The following is a 23,881-nucleotide window of genomic DNA, read 5'->3' as shown; positions in this document are numbered from 1 at the left end:
CAGCCATGAGTTTGAGAGAAATTATGACCAAATAGAAATGCAACACTATTTTAACAGTAGAAAATCTAATAATGTAATTCATATCAAGAGATTTAAAAAATATAAAATAATCTAAATAGATGCAGAAAAAGCACTTGATAAAGATAAATATCCATATATGTTTCTTTAAAAATAATTCTTAGCATGCTCAAGGGAAGGAAAGGGTTTTATTTGAACCCTAAAGAACATCCTACCTAACGCTGAGGCATTGGAAGCATACCTGCTAGAGTCAGTAACAAGATGAGGATGTCCAGCATCCCACACATACCCAATATGCTGGTGGTATACATACTAGAGGCCAAGCAACAAGGCGAGTGAAACTGAAAACCCCAGGACCAGAGTCCAGGTTTCCTGAATACAAATTCGGCACTCCTACCACTCTCCCATGTGAAACAGAACATCATTTTGCAATGAACAAGAGGGTTAGATTATAATGAATGAGAGAGTTGTTCAGACATGGACAGACATATAGGAACTAGATGGACATGCACATGCTAGGTAAGACTGGCATCACCTGGCAACAGACGCATTGCCTCTAGTCTCAGCCTCCCTTTTGCCGGAGTTGTCTTTGAGGGGCTATAAGAACCACAAAACTTCGGGAACCCGGGCTTCTGCTTTTCAGACCCAGCCCCTCCCCACCTGCAAGCACTTCTTGGCCATGTATGTACACAGCAAACACTGGAGGTGCCCACCAGGGACTGCGGTGCTGTACTCCTTCCTCGCTTCCATCAGTGACTCTGTATAACCCCCATCACTTCAACAGCTCTCATGAATGACTGAACTGCTGGAGAAGCAGTAAGTTTTTGTGAGTCAGATCCCTGAGGGCAAGTTGATATAAAAAGACTAAACAAAAATTTTTTTAATGTAGAATGCTAAAAAAAAAAAAAAAAAAAAAAAAAGACAAACCCAAGTTCTCCATGGAAGAAAAGCTTTTTTCCTTTCACTTTCCTGCTCTCCTTTTTTCTTTGGTTTCCTGTAGCTCCTCAGCCAAGCTCCTCTAGGTATAGGTGGAGTACAGAATTGTGGTTAGAGCTGGATGGCACTTAGACGTCACCTGGCATGACCTTTGGTGTTACAGACAAGGAAACCAAGCTCCAGGGAGAGGATGGGAGTTCTTCAGTGTCTTCATCTCCTGGGAGCTCAGTGGGACTCTGAGCCTCTGGAGGTGCTTCCTCTACCTCCCTTGGCCACTGGATATTCACATGCATTTTTCAAATTAAGCCATAAAGAACATGAGGTCTCATGAAGGGTTGGGTTATCGAGAAGTCATCGCGTGCACTAACTATCACAATGTGTAGCTATTTTAACAGATCTTAAGTTTATACCCTGCAGTTGCCAGTTCTCAAACGGTTGACCTACAACATATAAAAGGAATATTTTTTTCTCTCTGTCTTTTCTTTCCTCTTAAGGATGTGGAAAACCTGACTAGAATTGCTGGCCTGACATTTCCTGTGAGAAAAGCTCTCTGCTTGGAATCCTGTGAAAACAATCTGCCTTAACAATTCAGCTCAAATAAATTATCTTCCTGAAACCAGTGAATCCCTTAATTGGGAACTGGGCTGCATACCCAAGTCTCTCTCATCTGGGTCCATGATGACAAAGGTGGACAAAGATAGGGATCGCCCAGTGAGGACAGATTTGGGAGGCAGGGGGGCAGGAGGGAGGGAGAAACGGATGGCCCCGCATCCTCCTGGAAAAGCCATCGGGCCCAGGCTGTTTGGCTGCAGAGAACACATGCTGTACTCCAGCCTCCTAAGCCATTGTTCTGTCGGGGTGATGGTTTCTCAGCTTAACTCTCTTTCCGTATGTGTCCCTCCCGACAGGCCTTGGCACACGTCCTTCACAAGAAGTACGCAGAGCCAGAGCAAGATTTGAAATCAGTTCCAACATTTCTCCTTCCTGTATCTCTGTTCCTTGAGTCAGGCTGGATTCTGGAACATTCCAGGAACGGAGAAGAAATTTACCACAGTCTCAGACTCAGAAGTTTTCTTCAAGGGCATACAGTTTGCAAAACAAAACTGTACAAAGATGTGACCTTCCCTCATATTATTTCCCTATTCTTCCAATTTGGCATACGAGACCCGGGCACGCAATTGGTATTCAATGGATGCTCCCTCTGGAAGCTGAGGAGTACTCAGAGATCACCTAGATACAGCTCATCCAGCTGGAAGGGCTGAAAAGGCTAATCCAGACCATCTAGTCTAATCCTGCAGCCCTGCTGGAGGTGGGAGTCAAGGACAGAGCTTTCCCAAGGCCCCTGGTTAGTAGGCAGAAATAAGTTTTAAGCTCCTGACTCTCATCTTGGTTTATTTTAATCTATCCCATGCTGGATATTTGAGGCACTGCCTTCATTTTCTTAAGACCCAAAAATGCATTAGGACTGATTGCTCTTCCCTTGGGGAGACACACACCAGGACTTTGTGGCCCTCCCAGTTCACACCTCCCTGCCCTTCTCTCAGGCTGGTTTCCTGGGCACGGCTGAAGTCACCTCCAAAAGGTGACTGGTACAAGAGGCAGGAGTTGCTCAACAGGCAGTGAAAGGGTGGGTAGATGTGATGTTACCCCAGGGAGAGAAAAATATCTTCTCGAAGGAAAAGTGATCTCTATGAAGCATGTCTCTGGAACACACTCAAATTCACTGAGTAACCACTCTGGCCTGGGGTATGCAGTTCACCAAGCAAAATGTTGCTAGCCCATGATCTCCCTTCATCTTGGTCTCACCTCCACCCCTCTGCACACTAGCCCATGGCTACTGGACTTGACCAAGCCCACCCATCATGAGATGCTGGATGAGACCAGTGACCAGGGCCAGTGCTAGAGATGTGATGGGGTGCCTGGCCCACAGCATGAGGTGTCCCAGGTGTGGGTGGGCCACAGGCTGCACACCCAGCGGGCGGGGCCACTAAGGCTGCCTCTGATTAGGGCTTCCTGGCAGCCCAGCCTCCCTCCCCAGTGGTCTCTGAGGCTGCCTCCCAAGGATGGTGTAAGGGCCCAGGATGGAAAGGATTGCCTCTACAGCCTTGGCCCTGTCCCAGGGAGGTCTAAAGTCATCCTTGGCATGACAAAAGGGAAGGTTCTGACAGGCTGCCTGAAGGAGTGGCTGCCTGAAGGAGTTGCTGCCAGTTTCCACAGTGGACTGAAAAGCTGTGTGGAGATGTTTAGTTAGCTGCTAGGAGAAGCCACTCTGGGGCACCAATCCTGCCCATGACTGTCCTAATAAAGGCCAACCAACGTGTCAGGGAAGTAAGCTGCACCAACGAGAGGCTGAGTCCCACAAAACACTAAACTCACTTAGGCTCTGTTTGGTTAAATATGTCAAAGCATGGCTTAAAACAACTTCTAGGATGAAGTATTTTCCTTTCAAACTTATAAGGCATTCCCCTACGTAAGCATTTATATAAGAGCTGTGAGCCACATGTTCGAAACGGCTCTGACTGGGTCCAAGGTTGACCTCATAGCCATTTGAAAAGAAAGATTTGAGTTCATTTACTTTTAGAAAGGTGAAGAGGCTTACACTTAAATAACACTTATTTTTGGAGCTCATGCCTTTCTCCAAGCGACCCTGGGCAAATATTCACCTTCCCTGGGCTTTGATTTACCTTTCTGTGACCTTCTAAGGGTGTTAAATGTTCTATAGCTTTGCCCTTACAATAATAATTGCTTATCTAAGCAGCACCTTCTACTTTTCCTAGCACTTGCTAAGCACGTTTTAAAATTTAATTCTCACGAAAGTCCTGTGTAGAAAGCAGCATAAGAACTTTCTAGCCCTATTTTTTTACAAATGAAGACACTGAGGCTTGGAAAATTACCAACTGTCCAGGACACACAGGTCCATGGCGACGTGACAAAAATAAAAAACAATGCAGCGAAATGTTTCACAAAGCTTAATTTGTTCATTCTAAAGGTTGACATAATCTTGAAATAAGATTATGTCTACTTCAACTGGTAAAATTTTATGAAATTGTTTCAATGTCCTTACTTGGTCAGAAAAAAATAGTAACAACAACCCAAATAGCATTTGATTTACCATCAAGCTAATGAAGCTTAAGCTTCAGGGACCTTTCTAAGAGGCCCTAGAAATGTGTGTTCACACGGTCTTGTATTTTTGGAAAATTTGCGAAAATTAAATACTTTCATATTCTTTCTCTTAAAGAGGTCACTCAGATTGTGTAAGTTTCAGGCCCACAATGTCTGACTCTGCTTCTGAACCTGACGCTGGTCCTCCAGTATTTTTTAAAGTAATTTATTTTACTGACTGCACCAAATGGATGACCCAAAGGTCTCCTTGGGCACAGAGACTGTGATTCTCTGTCCTGCCCTGGTTTGGCCAGAGCAAGATCAAGTCAAGACTGGTTCCTAGAGCTACGCTTCCTTCCACCCCACACTGCCCCATCATGAAAAAAGAACCTCCAGGAAATTTTGACCTACACCCAAAGCACAGAGAAATGACTGTTTTCTGGGCATTTTTAGAAGAAGGAGAAAGAAACATGTTGCTTTAAACCCAAGTTAGCTTTGCAAATTTTGAGCATTACACCACTCATACACATAAAACCAGAGAGCTGTGGAATTTCCATGAGGGAGCCAGCCCCAGTTCGGACAAGTACACCCTGGGCTAAAATTAGCTGTGTCCCTGAGCCAGCCTCCCAGCCCCCCGTGCCTCTCCTGGCAGTCATCTTCCCTGGAAATGGGTTGTGAGTGTCCTTGGGTAGCAAACCGTGGGTCCCATTCCTCCCTGCCCCCACTCTGGGGTTACTGCCTCTTGCCTCTGCTGAGGTTCCTCAGCTGTTCAGCACAGGTGGCTGTGAATGGAAAGCCCAGCAGGTGAGGGCATTCACTGAGGGGCTGGACATGGCTGAGAATCCAGCCACTCAAGGGTGGAAAGGCTGTACTGAAACTTTCCATGAACCCCACAGCACGGGAGCACAAGGCCTGCCTCACACAGAATTCAGGACCTGGGGATTGAACACTTTAACACAGGGCAAGTTTCCCTCCCAGATCCTTAAAAGGTAACAATAATTCACATGAGTTTGTAGAAGTAGAAAAGAAAAAATCGAAGCATCACAATCCCTTTTCTCCTGACAATGAAACTTCTACAGAGGCGGAATGAAGCCCTCTGGCAGGGCTCTGGTTCTCTGGTTTTTAAGGATCTGAATCTAATGCAAGCATGAGGCTGAAAGTACCCCCTCCAAAATCCCGTGTCCTTGGTTCTCCAAGCTGCACTCTCCCACCATCGTCTTCCTCCCCAGTGGGACAGATGTGCAGGTACCTACAGACAGCAACCCCTTCCGGATGGTGTGGGCAAGAAATGGCCCCAGCAAGGCAGACGGCTGGGAAGAGCGCTGACCAAAGGTATCTGGAGCTTTTTCCAGAACAAATGGAAAACCATCGGAAGCAGCTGGACCCATTCTAGGCAATCTCCTGTTGGAAATGTCATGTTGAGCCTCAGGATGGGGGTGGAATCAAAGGTCCAGAAGTTTTGACAAAACAACCAGAAGGCTGGGTGAGGATTCCAGCCCCAGCTGGTTAGAGGGGGCAAGATTGGTCTGGAAAAGGGGGGTGGGAATCAGCTTCCCAGGGCTCAGCAGACCTACATGAAAAAGCCTGTTTGCTATGCACCTGGAAAAACATGTGTGAGCTGTTGTTTCTGTACCCACTGATTCCTTGGAGTGCAAGAGCTTGTGGATGCCCATGTAACAAGAAATTCATCAGCTGCTCCCTCAGCGTGTTTTGGGCTAGCCTTGGGTTTTATACCATCACCTCACCCAGATTCCAGCATTGAATAACAAACCTGGTTCCACTTCTTTATGATCATTACCCAGAGATAAGAGATAGATCCTATTAACTAATCATTTTTCCTATCTATTCCATGTGTTTTTTAATTCTCTTTTTTTATTTTGAAAAATATTAGACTAACAGGAAAACTGAATGAAAAATAAAACACACACCAGCATGTACCCTTCACTTATAGTGACAAATTGTTAACATTTGCCTTACTTTTTTTTTCTCTCAATGCATACATACATACACCACCCCCCGACTCAACACACACACACATTATTTTTCTTTTTGCTGAACGATTTGAAAGCCAGTTGTGGACATCATGATATACCATCCCTAAATATTTCAGCCTGCATCTCCTTAGAATAAGGACGCTCTCCTGCCAAATCCACTTGGGGTTTGTTTGTACGACAACACTTTTTAAAACCAGGATCCTTGTCTAAGTTCTCCCAGATCCTTGCATCTGGTACACGTGCCCTTTTGTAGTTATTTTCTTTAAAAAGAAGAATAATAAATCAGCAGTAATGTCTTTATTAAATATTAAATGGACTGTAGCAGGACAAGCCACAGACAAAACCCCTCAGACATTGAGTTAAAGAAGGAAGGGCTTTATTCGGCCAGGAGCTTTGGCAAGACTCACGTCTCCAACAACTGAGCTCCCCGAGTGAGCAATTCCTGTCCCTTTTAAGGGCTCACAACTCTAAGGGAGTCCGCATGAGAGGGTTGTGATCGATTGAGCAAGCAAGGGGTATGTGACTGGGGGCTGCATATACCAGTAATTAGAACGGAACAGAACAGGACAGGGATTTTCACAGTGCTTTTCTATACAATGTCTGTAATGTATAGATAACATAACTGATTAGGTCAGGGGTCGATCTTTAACTACCAGAGCCAGGGTGTGGCACCAGGCTGTCTGCCTGTGGATTTCATTTCTGCCTTTTAGTTTTTACTTCTTCTTTCTTTGGAGGCAGAAATTGGGCATAAGACAACATGAGTGGTGGTCTCCTCCCTTAGACCAGACCGGCTTTTTTTTTTTTAAATCTAAAATGGATACTTTCAACTTCTCTTTTCTTCTTTTAATATACTCCTAGGAGTGTGTTGAATTTTAAAGATATCTGATCTTCCATGTCAAGGCTACAAAGTGACTTGAGATCTGTTAGGGAGCTGAGCAGGGGCAGAGGGAGACTATGGGTGGGAGAATTCTGTGTGGATGGGTTTCTTTGGCAGATCCAGGGGTTGATTCCCAGATACCTGTCAAAATGCCCTTATAAGATCATTTGCCCTCCATACAGCAGCTTCTGGAATACGGCCACTCAGTGTGCCATTGCTCCATGAGGAGGTGGACATGAAATAATGGACGTGGCTCTCAGCCTTGCCAAACAGCCTCTAATCCTCAGATGGTGGCAAAGTACTTGGTCTCGGTTTCCATCTGGGACTTTTTCAGTTTACATGATTTCCTTTTCTTCTCATTCAAAAGAAATTTTATTTAAAGAAGAAAGGCTAAACAAAGTGACACTGGGACCAAAGGAAGCAACATCAGTTATAGAAATGCCACTGTCCTCCCTTAGACTTTCCATGCATCTTGACCCTTCAAACAATTGAGTGAAACCCTGGGCTCAAGGCAGAAGCAGGGACATGGAGGACCACAGCCACATGGGCCTAGGCAAGTGGAGCCAATTGTGCCAGCCCATTGTCCAGACCTGACCTGGGAAAACCTTCTAGAAGAGAAGAGGGTAGGAAGACACATCTGCCTCACCCTCCAGAGCTTTCAAACAGACCCACCTTCCCCTAGCCTTCAATAAAAAAAGAAGGAAATGCCTCAAGGCAGGCAAATTCATTCAATCCACAAACTTTTCCAAAAGCCTGCTATATGCCTGACCCCAGGGGAAAGACATGCCCAAGGGCACAGGAGCCCTTGGCCATGGCTCTCACAACTAACCTGAACATCTCTCTTTTGACCATCACAATCTTCCATAATCTGACTCCAACCTCACTTTCCACCCTTCCCACAAAATCCCCATCTATTCAGGAATATATCCATCTGTTTTTTTTTTAAATGGGTGTTTTGGCTAACCAAATAGCTAGAGTGGGGGGAAGCTAATATTTATTAAAATAACCATTGTGGGCCAAATATTTGATATATTTTATTCTACTTATTCCTTATGACAATCCTAAAAAAGTTAAAACAGGCTAAAAAGTTTTTGCCTTTGCCCTGTTAGTATATGGCAGAGCTAGGATTTGCACCCAAATCTGTTCAATTCTAAAGCGGGGCCCTTTCAACCTCACCATGCCAAGTTACTAAATATGTGAAAGATGGCAAGCCAAGTTTCAAAGTCTCAGAATACAATACAATGCAATGTTTCCCAAATAGCAGATCTCAACAACTTAACAAAGCTTTGCTTAACTGGAATAAATTTCAAGTAACTCAACAACTCTGCTGAGTAGAATTGACTCTTTCATTAGAGATTTAAAAGGCACTTCAGGAACTTGTAATGCCCTGGGCCCATCATTACAGACATCAATTATCGTTACTGAGCGTAACAGAAAATGACTCTGGTATTGTCAGCACTGTCCCCTTCCGGGCCCCACCCAAGCACGTGCACCCTGCCTCTGTGAATGGTGAATTTCTTGTCTCTGCTGCTGGTGCAAACATGGCTCACAAACATGCACACATCTCTCTTGTCCTGAATAAACGGCCCTATTCCTTAACCTTCTTCTTTCTTGAGCTGCCACCCTGTCCCTGTGTACCCTTCATCTCTAAACTTCTTTCACAAAGGCTCTCCACACATGTCCTCATCTCCTCCCATTCCTCAATACACGACAGTTGACTTTCTGCCCCCGAGCACTTTGCTCAAGGTGCTCTCTCCAAAGCCACCTGGGAACTGCCATCACCAGGCCCAGTGACCTCCCAACCTCTCCTAAGGGTCCGAAAATGCAACCTCCTGCCTCCAGGAGACTGGCTCTTCCCTTGCCTTGGGTGGGGCTCTGCTCTGACCACTCCCTTTTCTTGCCCTGCCCCACACCAAGCACGTGGTCTCCACTGCAAGATACTGACCTTGGCAATGTCCACCCTCCAAGGAATTCAGCTTTCAGCCCATGCCAGCTCCTCCCAACATTCCCTGGGATCTGCGTTTCTACCCCACTCTTGACTGTGGAAACAAAAGCTCCACTGGACATATCCAGAAACAACTCATCTTCTTCCTGACTCAAGCAGCACCTCCCCTTCAGGTGCCCCTACTCCTGCTAACTGCCTGCCCAGCCTCCCCTTCCTCCAGGCCCACAGTCCTCCTTGACTGCCTCGTCCTCTGGATTCTCCTCCTCAGCTCCCTGGCTCCTCACCCCTCTGGCACATCCAGGCCAGAGCCCACTTGCCTTCCTGGCAGGGGCCCTGCTGCCAGTCACCTTGCTCAGACCTGCTGCACCCCTAGACTCACCTTGCGGCACATCTTCCTGGTTAAAAAACAACAGAACCCAAAACACAAGAGAACTTTCTATCCCTCTCTATTGCCTAGAGAAGAAGGTCTGGCTCTTGGGGCACCTGTCAGGCCTGCAGTCTACCCTCTTCCCACCACTCACACATCCCCTGGGCTCCAGCTACACCAACTTGCCCACCTCTTTGCTCACAGCATCCCCTGGGCTTGGGATTCTTCCACTCTCTGAAATGCCAGACCTGCCCTCTATGTCCTTGCTAATGCCAGCTCTCAACAGTCCTCTTCCCCCAGGTCAGGGCCAAGGATAATGATTAAGACTAAGGCCCCAAGAGCCAGAAAACCTGCATGAACTCAGACTGCTTGGTCATTTTGTGCCTCAGTTTCCCCACTTGTAAATATGTAAAGTTGCTGTCAGGATTAAACGAAGTAATACATCCAAAGCTCCTATAAGAGGGCCAGTCAGATAGTGAGGACTCAACAGATATCGACAGCATAATTATCCCTGAAACTATCCAGACTCTATCTCTGTGGAACTCTGCCAGATCCCTTATCACACCCATCTTTTTCTTAATCCTGTAGTACATATTTGTCGGGATGTCTCAGCCTCTTGGGAGCAGGAACCTCATCTTCAGCATTTCTCTCCCCAACACCATTCGAACAAGCAAGAGGCACTCTATAAATGCTTTGTTGAATAAAATTAAATACCATGTATTTAGATTGAGATCAAAAACTGTTTACTTTATTGGGAAAAGGCCCCACTTCTGAGGGACCTATGACCACAAAACTGGCCTCAACAGGAAATGAAAGAAATCCCATGGCTTTACTAACTTCTTGTGGAATGAGTAGAGAAAACAAAGTAGAATTTTCTGGAATGAGGCACACACATGGAATCTAGCCATACAGGAAGCTGCCCTGGCAGATCATCTTTGTGATTTGAGGAACTCTGCCCAATATGCCCCTAACATAACTCAGCATCAGGGGCCATCTTTCCGAAATGGAGACACCAGCTCTGACAGTCACAGCAGAATTCCATCCCTCAGCCACCATTTGAGAAAACCAGCCCAAGAGTCATGAGGGAAGGCATACACCCAGTACTCCAGCAGGACTGAATGGGATTTGGCAAAGGAACGACTTTGGCTCTCTCTATGTCAGGCCCCAAGGCATCCAGCCTATCACAGGGTAGGAACAAGGATGCCTATCTTTTCCCTAAATAAATGCCATGATCCTTAGGTGGAGCTATGAGCTTAGGTTTTCTCCATGACCCACCATAAGTGTACATTATCCAAAAATGTCTGCAAATGCAGCAAAACCCAATGCAGGCCGTAGAAAAACACGCTGGGGAAGAACAAGAGAGCTGCTTCAGTCTTTAGGAATGAGACCCCAGGGATACCAGCAAACTTTCCCCCCTACCCCAAAAACAAAACCTCAGGCTTAGAGCAAGGCAGAGAAGAGTGATGAATACGTTCCAGGCACAGCAATAAGGCCTGAAGAATAAGACTGCCCCCTGCCACACAAAACTGGGTTATTCAAACCCACTCAGCCTTCAAGGCTCAGCTTAGCCCTGCTTCATCCAGAAAACCCCCTCCCTCTCCTCTAAGCTCCTATGGCATCTCAATTAGCACCATCCATCTGACCCTGAAACAGATCTGCCTGCTATTTTTAGTTGACTTTTTCTGTGTGCTAAGTCACTAATTCTGCTCTTCTATGAACTTCTTGAGTTAAGGAAAGACCTCATACTTCATTCTCCCTTCCCAAATTCCAAGCAAAGTCAAGAATCCATCTCAATTCTTATTTATTGGAATAATTCTGAGCAAAACTCAAAAAGGTAGGGACACAGACAAGTCACCCCTATACTCAAGCAGCTGACAGTCCAGCAGGAGGAACAAAGTAGCTGTCAACTCTCTCCAGCGTGACATGTGCCATGAGAGGTCTGAGAAACAGATCATGTCCAAGTATAGGTACAGTGAAGAGATCAGGAAAGGCTTCTTGAAGAAGGCAACATTCCAGACGACTTAAAGATGGGGCATCACAGTTGGGACAGTGAGTTGGCTGGTTTGATTGGGTGGGTTGGTTGGTTGGTTGGATGGAATGGATGTTTGGATAGTTTGTTGGCTGACTAGATGGTTGGTTGGTTGTGTTGGTTAGGTTGGTTGGTTGGGTGGGTGAGATGATTGGATGGGTGGAATGGTTTGTTGGATGAATGGATGGTTGGATGGTTGGTTGGGTTGGTTGGTTGGTTTGGTTGGTCGGTTGGGATGGTTGGTTGGTTGAGTGGTCAGATGGCTGGTTAGTTGTTTGGTTTGCTAGATAGATTGTTGGGTGATCAGGCAGTCATGTAACTAGTTTTGTATGAACAAAAAAATTACTGAGTAAATTAATGAATGCCAACAGGCAAACTAAAGTTCAAATTGTTTCAATTATATGAAAGACTTACCACTTTTAAGTTTCATGATACTATCCCAGACAGATTAGCATAACTTTCCCTTCCATTCTCCTTGCTAAGTGCACTCTCTCATTTGCTTGGCACTTATTATTGCCAGGTCCAGAGACATGGCTAAGTAAAGACAGAGAAATAAGGCCCCATTCCAGGCCTCAAAAAGTTCATGAATATAAATATGAGTTATCAAATCATTGTTCTATACTGAGGGTTGTCCAAGATACTGAGGGAACGAAAGAAAGCAGCCAGACTCTGCTAACCAGGATAGGATTAGGGTGAGATAATCAAGAAGCCTAAGGTGCAAAATTTTAAGATACCTTCCCTCTCAGGTTCATGCAGGTGTCCAGACTGCAGCTGAACAACTGTGAGAGTGAGCAGCTCCTTACATTTTGCATCCTGGATGCTTCACCTCACTCAGCCTTGTCCAGGTCCTATTAACCTCTATGTGGGCCTTTATTTGGGGTTGTGGTAGCCAGGAACTGCTGGAACATAGCTAACAGAGCAGCACAAAAGCATCTTGGAGTGAGAAAAAAAGGAATACAGGAAAGATTCTCCATAATACCACTCCTACTCTCTCACACTCATCTCCCAAATATTATCTCAGAGCCTCAACAACTTCCTTCCATCTAACAGCTGCCACTTCTCCTGCATGGAACATCTTCCCAGCCTGTATCCCAGGACTCAGAACCTAGGATGGAGCTGGCAAGGGCCCAGGTGTGGTCCAAGGGAGATCTCAGAGCTGCCATGCTGATGTCCACAGACGGACAATATAAGATCACTCATTTTCCCTTCCAGGGAGATGTGTGGCCACTCTCTCACTTCTTTAGCTGCACTTTCTGGATCTCAAAGGAAATCTGAGTCAAGGGAAATCTCTTTCCTCTGACAGATGCATCAGGTCAGAGACTTGGAAACCATGGAACTGAAGGTACCTTGGGGTTATAATAACCACACAAGGTTTAGGGGTCATCAACCCCATTTTTGGAGGGCTCACAGTGGCCTGTAACATGCACTGGAGCTGTTTCTCATGTTTAATCTCCTGTGCCTACTTTCAGGAGGCCAGCAATCAGGAGAGAGAAATGGTGTTCCACTGTGGACTGGGGGCACATGTATAGGGTAAAATGTGATCAACAGGCTGAGAAGTGGGGAGAAGTGGCTGAGCATCAGGCATCAATGGCAGGTGTGGAGGACAGCTGTATCCACCACAGAAGAGAGGTCCCCAGAACAGGTTAAGAAGGTGAGGCTGAACCAGTGCAAGAGCCCAAGCAGGCCACTATCCACATAGGATGACCGGCATGCTAGAAAGGAACTAGGTATTGTGTGTCTCAAGAGTCAGATTTTGAACCTTAATAGTCTGATGTGAAGTCCAAATAATGCATAAAGACAAATTAAAATGAAAATTCTCCCCATTACTCATCCCATGAGGTGCAGATGTTTTCAGAGCTGGGATGCTCAGAAGCAGGGAACAGTCAATGAACCGCAAATGCCATATCCTCTGTGAAGCCTCCTCCAAGTCCCGGCTGGCACAATTCATTCCCCCTCAGGACACAGAGAGGCATCTGTGCGCCCGTGGCTTTCACTCCAGATCTGGGGGCCTCCAGAGGCACTAGAGGACCTGGGAGAGTTTGGGATGCACTTGTCTCTCTCCCCCTGGACTGCTTAAGAAAGGTCTGGTAGAGCCTGGTAAGTGTCCACTGAATTAAATTATGCAACAAGGGCAACGAGACTAAATCGCTGGGGTTGGGAGGATTGATGAAGATCTGCTGCCATCTACTGTCCATTCTTCTGCAAAACCTGAAAAACTGCCAGGCATCCCCAATGTCAGAGGAGTGTTTCAATGCAAAGGCAGAAACACTGAGGCTTTGGGGCCTTGGCTGTATCAAGGCTGCAGAGACCCACAGCAGAACAAGGCAGGTTAATCTTCCCCTGGATCTGTGAATTAAAAGTACAGCCATTCCTTCTCCAATGTTACTGGTTTACCAGGAAGTCTTTTGCATTAAACACTGCCTCTCCAAGCCCAGGGCCCTCCTGCCCCCTCAATGGCGTCCCTTAACTGCTCCCTGAACTTCCACTCCTTTGTGAGGGCCACAATTTAGCACCCAATTACACAGGGCATCCCAGTGCACCCTGGGCTTCTGGAGGCAGGGAACCATATCATGCATTGGCATCCCCAGTGCCTACCTGAGCTATGACACCTCTCAACTCATTAAGACAAAAGGACGTGACCCAGCCACAAAGCCAGTAATGAGCAATATGATGCTCTTGCAGAGGGCTGCAGATGTCATGATGGGAAAGGCTGTCTGAGCCTGGAAACAGTTTCGTTTCAGTCTCCCCTTCTGGAGTCTGTATCCTAACCTGTAAAAGATCCCTGCTTGGCCCACCTCACCAGGGCATCCAATGCACCCTAAGGTGATATCCAGGGACAGGCTTTGCAGTTTATCTTTACTGTAATACCTAGGGGTTGGGTGAATGCAGAAGGAGCCATGAGAACTGACATGGAGGCCACAGGTGTCCCGCCCAGCTGCCTCAGACAGGTAAATACTTCCCAGCTGCTAAGGGTTCACAGCTGCATCCTTTTCTGGAGAATTGTCCTTTGCCAAACTCATCTAGGAGGCTGCACACTGCCCGCCCCACTCCAGGATGGGCAGCCCACAACCAATGACTAAGAGGGGCACAAAAGCTCACTCCCTTGCTTAAACATGGGACTAACTCTGAGTCAATTCATGCTCCACATCTCCCCAGGGGATCAGCCTGAGCCCTTAGCCCTCACACCTTTGCTGAGCTCCTTCCCCTGCCCAGTTCCACTTTCCTCACCCCACTTCCTCCTGAGAGCATGCCCCCAATAAATTACATGTACTGGAATCTGACTCAGGCTTGGCCCCTAGGGCATTGCTTCCCAAAGCTTGACACGCATGACATCACCAAAAAAGCTTGTTAAAACCCAGATTCCTGGGCTCCACCCCCAAACTTCTGACTCAGTGGGTCAGACAAGCTGTTTCTAACAAGTTCCCAGATGATGCAGATGCTGCCAGTCCAGAGGTCACAGTTTAAGAACCATTGTTCTTAGGAACCTAACCTGAGAAACCACTCAACAAGTAATAGGCAAAGGGGTTAGGGATGGTGGAATTTAACCTTGCCCTAGTCAGCCTGCCTTCAGCTCAAAATGCTGCAGCCAGGAACAGCCTGGAACAGGCCTCCAGTGACAGATGCTCATACTCAGGGCTGGGAGTGATTCCAGGTTGCTGTGTCCTAAATCCATTTACTATATACCCATAGGTGCTCAGAGGAGCCCACAGTCTAGGAAGGACTCCAAAGTCACAGGACCCTGGTTTACAGGCTCATTATTTACATAAGATGAGCCTTAGAGGTCAACTGAATCAAGGTGATTCAGAGATTACAAAAGAAGTCAGGAGTCTGGTCTAGGCATGTGTAGAGGGTAGAAGTGGGGAGCCATTACAGAGCAGCCCATCCGACCCCTTCATTTACAGACAGGAGCACAGAGGCCCAGAGAGGCCTGGAGGTCTGCTCAGCAGACTGCAACCTACAAGCACAAGACAAAGAAGTGCATGACATAAAGGCAAGATGGGGACTTGCTTTTACTGTCCTCAGACAGTAGCTGTGAGCAATCCTACTAACTTGGGCTCTAGTAATAGTCCTGGTGTGGAAGCCTCTTAACAGCTTCAATAAAACCCCAGTGCCAGAGGAGAAATGTCACAGCACAACAGTAACAGGACAGCTCACTGCTCACATGTGTGGACTGCAAGCACATGGACCCTGAACTAAGGCCACAGGAAGGCCAGTTCACAAAGAAACACCACTGGCCTGATAGAAAGTAACATGCAGGGCTGGGCGCAGTGGCTCATGCCTGTAATCCCAGCACTTTGGGAGGCCGAGGCGGGCGGATCACAAGGTCAAGAGATTGAGACCATCCTGGCTGACATGGTGAAACCCAGTCTCTACTAAAAATGCAAAAAAAATTAGCCAGGCGTGGTGGCGGGCGACTGCAGTCCCAGCTACTCGGGAGGCTGAGGCAGGAGAATGGCGTGAACCCAGGAGGCGGAGCTTGCAGTGAGCCAAGATCACGCCACTGCACTCCAGCCTGGGTGACAGAGCGAGACTCTGTCTCAAAAAAAAAAAAAAAAAAAAGAAAGTAACATGCAGACCAGAGGTATAAATTATGGCCCAATGACCATGACCTAAACCTGCTTCTCCCACAGTCTTCATTTCAGGGAACGGCAACCCCCCTCTTACAGTTGTTCAGCAAAATCTTTGCAGTTATCCTTGCCTCCTTTCTTTCTCTAACACAGCACATCAAATCCATACACAAATCCCAATGAGATATGTGGTTTCGGTCAATATCAGACCACATATATGACAGTGGTTCCATAAGATTATAGTATCATATTGTTACTGTACCTTTCCTAAATTTAGATGTGTTTAGATAAACAAATACTTCCCATTGTGTTACAATTGCCTATAGCATTCAATAAAGCAACATGCTGTCCAGGTGTGTATACTAGGAGCAACAGGCTAAGCCATTTAGCCTAGGTGTGTAGTAGGCTGCACCATCCAGGTCAGTGTAAGTACACTCTATGATGTTTCCACTTCAGCAGTCTCGAGAGAGACAGGTGCACCCCAAACTCTCCCAGGTCCTTCAGTGCCTCCAGGGGCCCACAGATTTGGATGCGCTTCTGAAAACGCACTTCTCAGAACGTAGCCCTGCTGATGTATATCTGTATATATGTACACACGCATATTCTAGCCCATGTCTCACCACCTTCACTGCCATTTCCCTGATGCAAGCCACCATCAGCTCTCTTCTACTACTGCAGTTGCCTAACTGGTCTCCCTGCCTCCACACTTGTCTTCCTCCTTCCACACTTGAATCTATTCAACACAGCAGCCAGAGGGACCCTATTAAAACACAAGTGAGATCACAGCATGTCTCTGCTCGACCTCCAAAGGCTCCCATATCTCCTAGATACAGGAGTATCCAAAGTAAAAGCCAATGCATTCAGCAGCTTCCAGGCCCCACATGACCAAGCCCTTGCTTCCTTTCTTGCTTTTTTTCCTCTCTCCCTCATGTGGTCCAGCCTCAATCAATAACATGCTCCCACTGCAGGGCCTGCGCACAACTGCTCTCGGCATTTATGTCCAGATATCAAAGTGCGTGTTCCCTGTCTCCTTTCTGGCCTCCTCTCAAGTGTAACCCTCTCCGGTAGGTTTTCCTGGCTACCTCTTTATAAAATAGCAGCTCTGTCCCCAGGGCTCCCTGTCACTCTTCCATGATTTATTTTTCCCCTTAGCACTTGTAATCCTCAGATATGTTATATATTTCCTTGTTTTGGTGTTATTGTGGGCTGCCTCGTCTCACTGGAAGTGGAAGCTCCAAGAGGGCAGGGACTCAATCTGCTTTGTTCACAGCTGACTGGCTAGTGGGTCTGGCACACAGTAGGCCATCGCAGGTGGTGTGCTGGTAAATGTTAACAACTGGCTCTCCAGGGATGGGGACCTTGATTTGCTGCATTTGCCAATCTCCATGGTATAAATATTCTAACCATGACCAATTCCAAGCTACCAATGTGATGTCACTGAACGCAAAGTTAAGAAGGGGCACTAAAAATCAGCATTCGAAGCCAGTACAAGCCATCTTTAACATACTGCTGGTCCTTGCTAAATAGTTGTTGAATAAATTAACTGAATAAATGAGTATGTCTGTGAATTGACAGGGTCTTTTTGTTTTTTAGAGGGTACGACTCCAGGAATTCAGAGTCTGAAATCAAGTCTACCCAAAACCAAAGGATCTGTAACATGAAGAGCAAGACATCATATGTTGGTTAGTGACATCTGTGATGGAGGCTTTAAGTGAATACAGGAGGAGCATGCCTATTTAAAAAGAAAGTTTAAACATTAACTGCAAAGGGAAAACAGAGTTTATGAAAAAAACTTTGCTACACCTGCAAAAGCTCAAGTGAGTCATTTCCTTTCTGTTCTCTGGGGCTCTATTTTCCCCGCCTGCCAAATAAAGGGTTTGGATTCTAAGGATCTTTCCAGCACTGACAGTCTATGAAGTTAAGAATGTAAACAAGTCCTAAAGATGCATGTATTCCACCCTGCTTTTTAAAATGCTTAATTTAAAACCTTTTTTAAAAGTCTAAATTAGACTTCAATTGCATGGACTATATCATACTTCAAGGTTGTATTCTGGGAAGATACTCACTTTCTCCAGGACAAAATCCATTTCGTGAAATTAATGACGACCCTAAGCTCCATGGACCCGCCACAGCAGGCCCCAAAGCTAGACATCCTCTCCTCCTAAGCCTGCTGCTTCTGGGGATGGCATGGCTGTGGGTTTCCTGTTGCCTTTTCCACACAAGGCCCAGATAAAACAGAGACAGATGTGACAGTGAGACAGGGGGAAATGTGAAAAACACAAAAAAATCTTTTGAGAGTGGTCAGAAGGGAGATTGAGAGAGTAGATGAATATTTTAAAAACCGTAGTTAGACAAAAAAAAAAAAACGTACAGTGCTCCAACAAACAGCTGCCCTCTGTGGCAGGCATAAAAATGACTCCCTCCCTCAACTATGTCCACATCCTAATCCCAGACCCCCTGAATGTGTTAGGTTACATGGCAAGGGGGGATTAAGATTGCAGATGAAATCAAGGTTGCTGATCAGCTGACCTTGAGATGTGCTGAGTGTTCTGGATCAACCAGGTGGGTCCAAGGTAATCACAAAGGTCCTCAAAAGCAGAAGAGGGAGCAGGAAGGGGAAAAGCAGAAAGAAGGCAGCCTGAGCAGGATGCAGCCAATGTCACTGGCTTCAAAGGTGAAGGAAGGGAGCCAAGGAATTCAGGTGGCCTCTTAAACCTGGAAAAGGCAAAGAAACAGATTCTCCCCTAGAGGCTCCAGAAGGAATGCAGCCTGCTGACACCTGGATTGCAGACCAGTGAGACATCCTTCAGACCTCTGACCTCCAGAACCATCAATCTGTGTTTGTCCTCAAGCCACTAAGCTTATGGTAATGCTACACCAGCAACAGGAAACACATGCACCCCTCTATTTGCCTATACTGTCAGGTCATCTGGTCCCTGATCCTGATGGCCTGTGTGACCCTGGAGAGGTCTGTGCCCCTCTCTGGGCCTCAGCACCCTCATTTATACCATAGGCCTTCATGTCTTGGTACCCCTGGATCCCACGGCTCCATGGTTGAAGCCATGTGACAGGGCATACATTTGCTCACCAGCCCTGACCCTTAGATGTCAGTGCTGTGGCAACTGCTGTGGGTTGAATTCCTAAGGGAGGATAAAACTCTTCTCAATTCATGACCACAGTTACACCCAGGTTTCTGAAACTGACTGAGCAAGTTAAGTGGCTGGAACTTGTGCAGCCTATGCCTACACCTATTGCTAGATGCCCAGCATGGTGTGTTTTGAGTTAATCTGCAGAAAGCCAACTGTAGGAGTGTCCATGTGGCCATCTGCAGGTCCAGAAACTCACTCTGAGGTACCCTCAGACAAATCATAGGCCAGCACACCCCAATGGAGGGCTGTGAGCAACACAAGTGAGGTGCCTCCAAAGAACCCACCTTCACAAAGTGCCCCTGAGGAGCCAAAAGGCTTGGAAGACCTAGCCCTGGGGGGTTGTAAGTAAAAATTTCCTCTCCCATGCTCCGTACTACATCTGAAGTTTCCTGAGAGTCTACTCAGGTCAGGTGTGTGGGTGACAGCAAGAGCCATAAATGTGTAGAGAAAGGCCCCTGCCCGCAACACAGCACTCTAGCGAGAGGGAGAGAGAGGCGAGGGTTAGAGGACTGCCCAGTCAGGGCCAGAGTCCCCATGGTTCTGAGTGATGGTGAAAGGAACCCAACAAGGGCAGCCCTGACAAGCCAGCGACAAGTGACAGGTGGCCCCAAACAGCCACAACCCCCACAATGGGACTCCAGGTGACATATTTTCCAAGCATCTCTTGATATCAAAGGGCACAGAAGAAAAACAAAAAATAAACCAGAAAATAGTCCCTTCAGCTCCCCGGGTCAGATCTGAGGAGTGTCAGAGTTAGGAGGGCCTGACTGCACAGATACTCACACCCCCTAACATCTCAGCAGGTTGCATCCTCCACCTGCCCCCTAACCCCACCTGTGCCCCTAGGTGTGACTTCCATGGATTTTTCTGAACCTGATGTTTGGAGGCCCAAAAAGGGCCCGAAGTAGCTCCCTCTCCTCCAGCTTCCTTAGGACAGAGCGGTGGAGCTGGCTCTGTGCATATGGCCAGCTCTGATGCCATCTCACTGCACTTTCCCACGCTTTAGAAGAATTATATGTGCACATGTGTGTCTCCCCTTGAGGAACTCACAGGACCTGGTACACACTAGGACTGAGACCCATGTTTACCAAACTGAATTAAACAAAGAACAAGGGGAAGGGGGCACCGATGGAGGGGAGTTGGGAAGGGCAGGGGATGCAGATATATTTACCATTGGGATTACTTTGGCCCTGGTTTCAAATCAAGAGCACTGTGTAGAGTTGTGTAGTATGTGCACTACACAAAGACGCCTCGCTGAGGCAGTGAGAGAGAGCTGAAATCCAGCCCATATTCCATTTGCCAGTCTGTGCGCCCTTGGATCTGCACCCACCCAGAACCTTGTCAGGTTCCTTGGATTCTCTGTGCCTCAGTTTCCTCATCTGTGAAATGGGGATAATAACTGCTGGGTTGAAGGATGCTTTTTCTCAACTCCCAGTGTTTTCTAGAAGTTTGAAGAAGGCTCTGCTGGTCTGGCCCACCTGGCCATTCTTCCCCTCTTTAATCACTCCACCCTAAGGGAGGAAGTGTGAATTATATGACTGATAAATTCCATAAAAAATAAAAGGCATTTAGGCTCAGCTTTGCCCTTTTTCCTCTTAGAAGTGGGCTGCTCTTCCACAGGCAGCCCCTCCCCACCATGTATTATATGAGAATACCTGCCCTGGGCCCACGATGGGAGGTTCGCTTGAGCCCAGGAGTTCATAACCAGCCTGGGCAACATAACAAAACCCCGTCTCTACAAAAAATACAAAATATTAGCCAGGTGTGTGGAAATAAGTGCATCTGTGGTCCCACGTACTTAGGAAGCTAAGGTGGGAGGATTGCCTGAGCGTGGAAGGTCAAGGCTGCAGTGAGTTGTGATTGCGCCACTGTGCTCCATCCTAGGTGACAGAGTGAGACCCTGTCTCCAAAAAAAAAAAGCAAACCAAAGACATTTCCAAATAAAAACTAGAAAAAAAAATTTAACATACCTGCTAAAAAAAAATACTAAAGGAAGTTATTCGAGTAAAAAGAAAATATAAATGCCATAATTATTCCAACTAGAATAAAAAATTATCGACTGGATTTAAAGTTCCAAATACATGCTGTTTATCAGAGATAGGCTTTAACTATATACTAGAAGGAAATCTCAGCAAATATCAAAGGATTGCAATCATAAAGAATAATACATAAACAATTATATAAACAAAAAATAAACAATATATATAATATATATATAAATATAAACAAAAAAAACCCTAAATGTATGAAATTAGTAGTACATGCCTAAATAACCCATGGGTTAAAAAAAAAAGAAACCATGATGGGAATTAGAAAATATATTAACTAAGTTATATGAATATGTAACATATTAACTTACGGAATACAGACAAAACATTACTTACAGAGAAATTTGCAGCTTTAAAACATATTACAAAAGAAGAAGGCTGAGAATCAGTAAACTAGAAAATAATAGCAAATTAAACTCAAGAGAGAACAGAATGAAGAAAATAATAAAAATAAGAGCAGAGGTCAATGAAAGAGAAAACAAACATAAAGCCAAAAGTTTTCTTTGAGTATATTACACAAATGATAAATTCCCAGTGAGACTAGTTAAGAGAGAAAGAACATAAATTACCAATCACAGGAATGAAACAAAGACATAACTACAGATCTCACAAACTTCAAAGTGATAATAAGAGGATAATATAATTATATAATTTTATACCAATAAATTTAAAACACACATATAAAGTGGCCAAACTCTTTGAAAAAATACAACTTGCCAAAACTTACACAAGAAGAAAGTTGAAATTTGAATTAAAAAGTTTTTAATTGAACACATAATTTAAAACCTTTCAACTTAATGCACAGAAAATTTCTCCAGTAAATTCTCCCAAATATTTAAGAAAGAAATCACATCAATCTTACACTCACTCTTCAAGGGGATAGAAAAAGAGGGACCACTTCTAGCATAATGTAGGTATCAGCATCTGACAAAGCTGTTGCAAGAAAGGAAATCTGCCAGCCAATCTTCTTCATAAACCTATACACAAAACCCCTACACGAAATATTAGTAAGTCAAATCCAGTGATATATAAAAAGATAATATATCATAGCCAAGTGGGATTTATTCTTAGGATGTAAGGTTGGCCTAACATTCAAAAATCAATCAATGTAGGAATCATTAAGGCTTATTGTAAAGAATAAAAGGAAGGATAGGATGAAAAATAAAATAAAATAGAAATAATGCCCAAAGGGAGCCTTGTGGGAGCTGATTCATCACTGTATCTCTGGCTTCCCACAAGAAACTCTTAGCCACATCTGCCTGGCCATGTTGCTGCAGGTATGTTTTGGGACCATCTGCTAAAGTAAGCTTGTCCAACCCGCAGCCCACATGCAGCCCAGGATGGCTTTGAATGCAGCCCAACACAAATTCATAAACTTTCTTAAAACATTGAAGTTTTTTTGCAATTTTTTTTTAGCTCATCAACTATTGTTAGTATATTTTATGAGTGGCACAAGACAATTGTTCTTCCAATGTGGCCCAGGGAAGCCAAAAGGGTGGACACCCCTGTCTAGAGCATTCTTCAGCTTTCCAGGTATGTGAGCTCTGGCTGAGTTTTCTTCCTGGTTGACCATAACAAACTCTACCTTGCCGGTTACTTCGCAGGCTTGTTCTGAGACCAAGGAGACTAAGAAGTTCCCTTCGGAGCCATTAGGGACTAGACAACATGTAAGAGGTGGAGCTTCTTTTTGAAAAGCCGTCACCTTTGCATAGCACACTCACCTGACAGGTACGGGCTGGCTGCCCTGCCGTTTGAACGCTCTTTCCAGCCTCTCCTGGGTCATCCTGGAATTACCACCAGGCAAGTAGAGCTTCAAGGGCATCCTGTCCATGTCTGTGCTGCTGTCCACTGCTGGGGTGTCCTCGGAGGGATCCCTCGGCCTGGCCCTGTCCCGTGGGGGCAGCCGTTTGCTGGGCAGATGGGGAGGGCTGCTGGCAGTGGTTTTCTGCCTTTCTACGGTCAGTTCACTAAGCTGACCCAGGGAGTTCCTGGAGGGGGAGCTGTTGCTCGAAGCCAGAATGTCCTGTTGGGTGCAGACAAAGAGCTCAGGGACCTTCCGGCTCTCTTCTTGGGGTTGGGTGGAGCTGCTTGACGGTGAGGACCGTCTCAGAGAGTGTCTGTGAAAAGAATCCTAAAGGGAGTAAGGACAAAAGCAGTGAGGACCCTTTGAGGGGAGCTGGAAAACAAAGATCCCACTTCAAGCATTTGCCCATGATGTGATGTCTCTCCCAGGAATGTCTTTTCCCACCTCGGACTCTTTCCCTTAAAATCTTGCCTATTATTTAAGGAGCTACTCAAATGCTCCCACCTCTGGGCTTTCAGTGATGCACACCCCGCCTGCTGGAACCTCAGAGCAGGCCTGGGCCTTTGTCTCGCAGCCCTTACAGAGAGCAGGTTCATGCAGCAGGTGAAGCCATCGCTCCAGTCTGCATCACCACCTACCAGCTGTGTCACCTGTGGCAAGCTGCTTAACTTCTCTGTCCCTGATTTCCTCACCTGTAATATAACTAGTCCACAATCCACTACCTGTCACTTCTAAATCCCAAAACCAGGCTGGGCATGGTGGCTCATGCCTGTAATCCTAGCACTTTGGGAGGCCAAGGCGGGTGGATCACTTTAGGTCAGGAATTCAAGACCAGCCTGGCCAATGTGGTGAAACCCCATATCTACTAAAAATACAAAAAAATAGCCAGGCTTGGTGGTGCATGACTGTAATCTCAGCTACTCGGGAGGTGGAAGCAGAACCACTTAAACCCAGGAGGCAGAGATTGCAGTGAGCCGAGATCACACTACTGTACTCCAGCCTGGGCCAGCAAGACACCATCTCAAAAAAATAAATAAATAAATC

The 23,881-nt window shown here is 46.0% G+C and overlaps 1 protein-coding gene across 5 annotated transcripts in view; it reads right to left on the bottom strand.

Moving 5' to 3' along the window:
- The window catches only part of MINDY4 (MINDY lysine 48 deubiquitinase 4), a 116,461-nt gene that overhangs the window by 73,502 nt on the left and 19,078 nt on the right, over positions 1-23,881 (bottom strand). For all 5 annotated transcript variants that reach the window (XM_004045263.5, XM_019031116.4, XM_063708443.1 and 2 more), the window contains exon 5: positions 22,755-23,164. In XM_004045263.5, coding sequence (XP_004045311.3) covers positions 22,755-23,164 — 410 coding nt within the window. The remainder of the gene's footprint in view (positions 1-22,754; positions 23,165-23,881) is intronic.

The sequence above is a fragment of the Gorilla gorilla genome, chromosome 6 (assembly GCF_029281585.2).
Source record: "Gorilla gorilla gorilla isolate KB3781 chromosome 6, NHGRI_mGorGor1-v2.1_pri, whole genome shotgun sequence".
Lineage (NCBI taxonomy): Eukaryota > Metazoa > Chordata > Mammalia > Primates > Hominidae > Gorilla > Gorilla gorilla.
The sequence above is the reverse complement of the archived record's forward strand: the minus strand, read 5'-3'. Positions and strand labels throughout refer to the sequence as shown.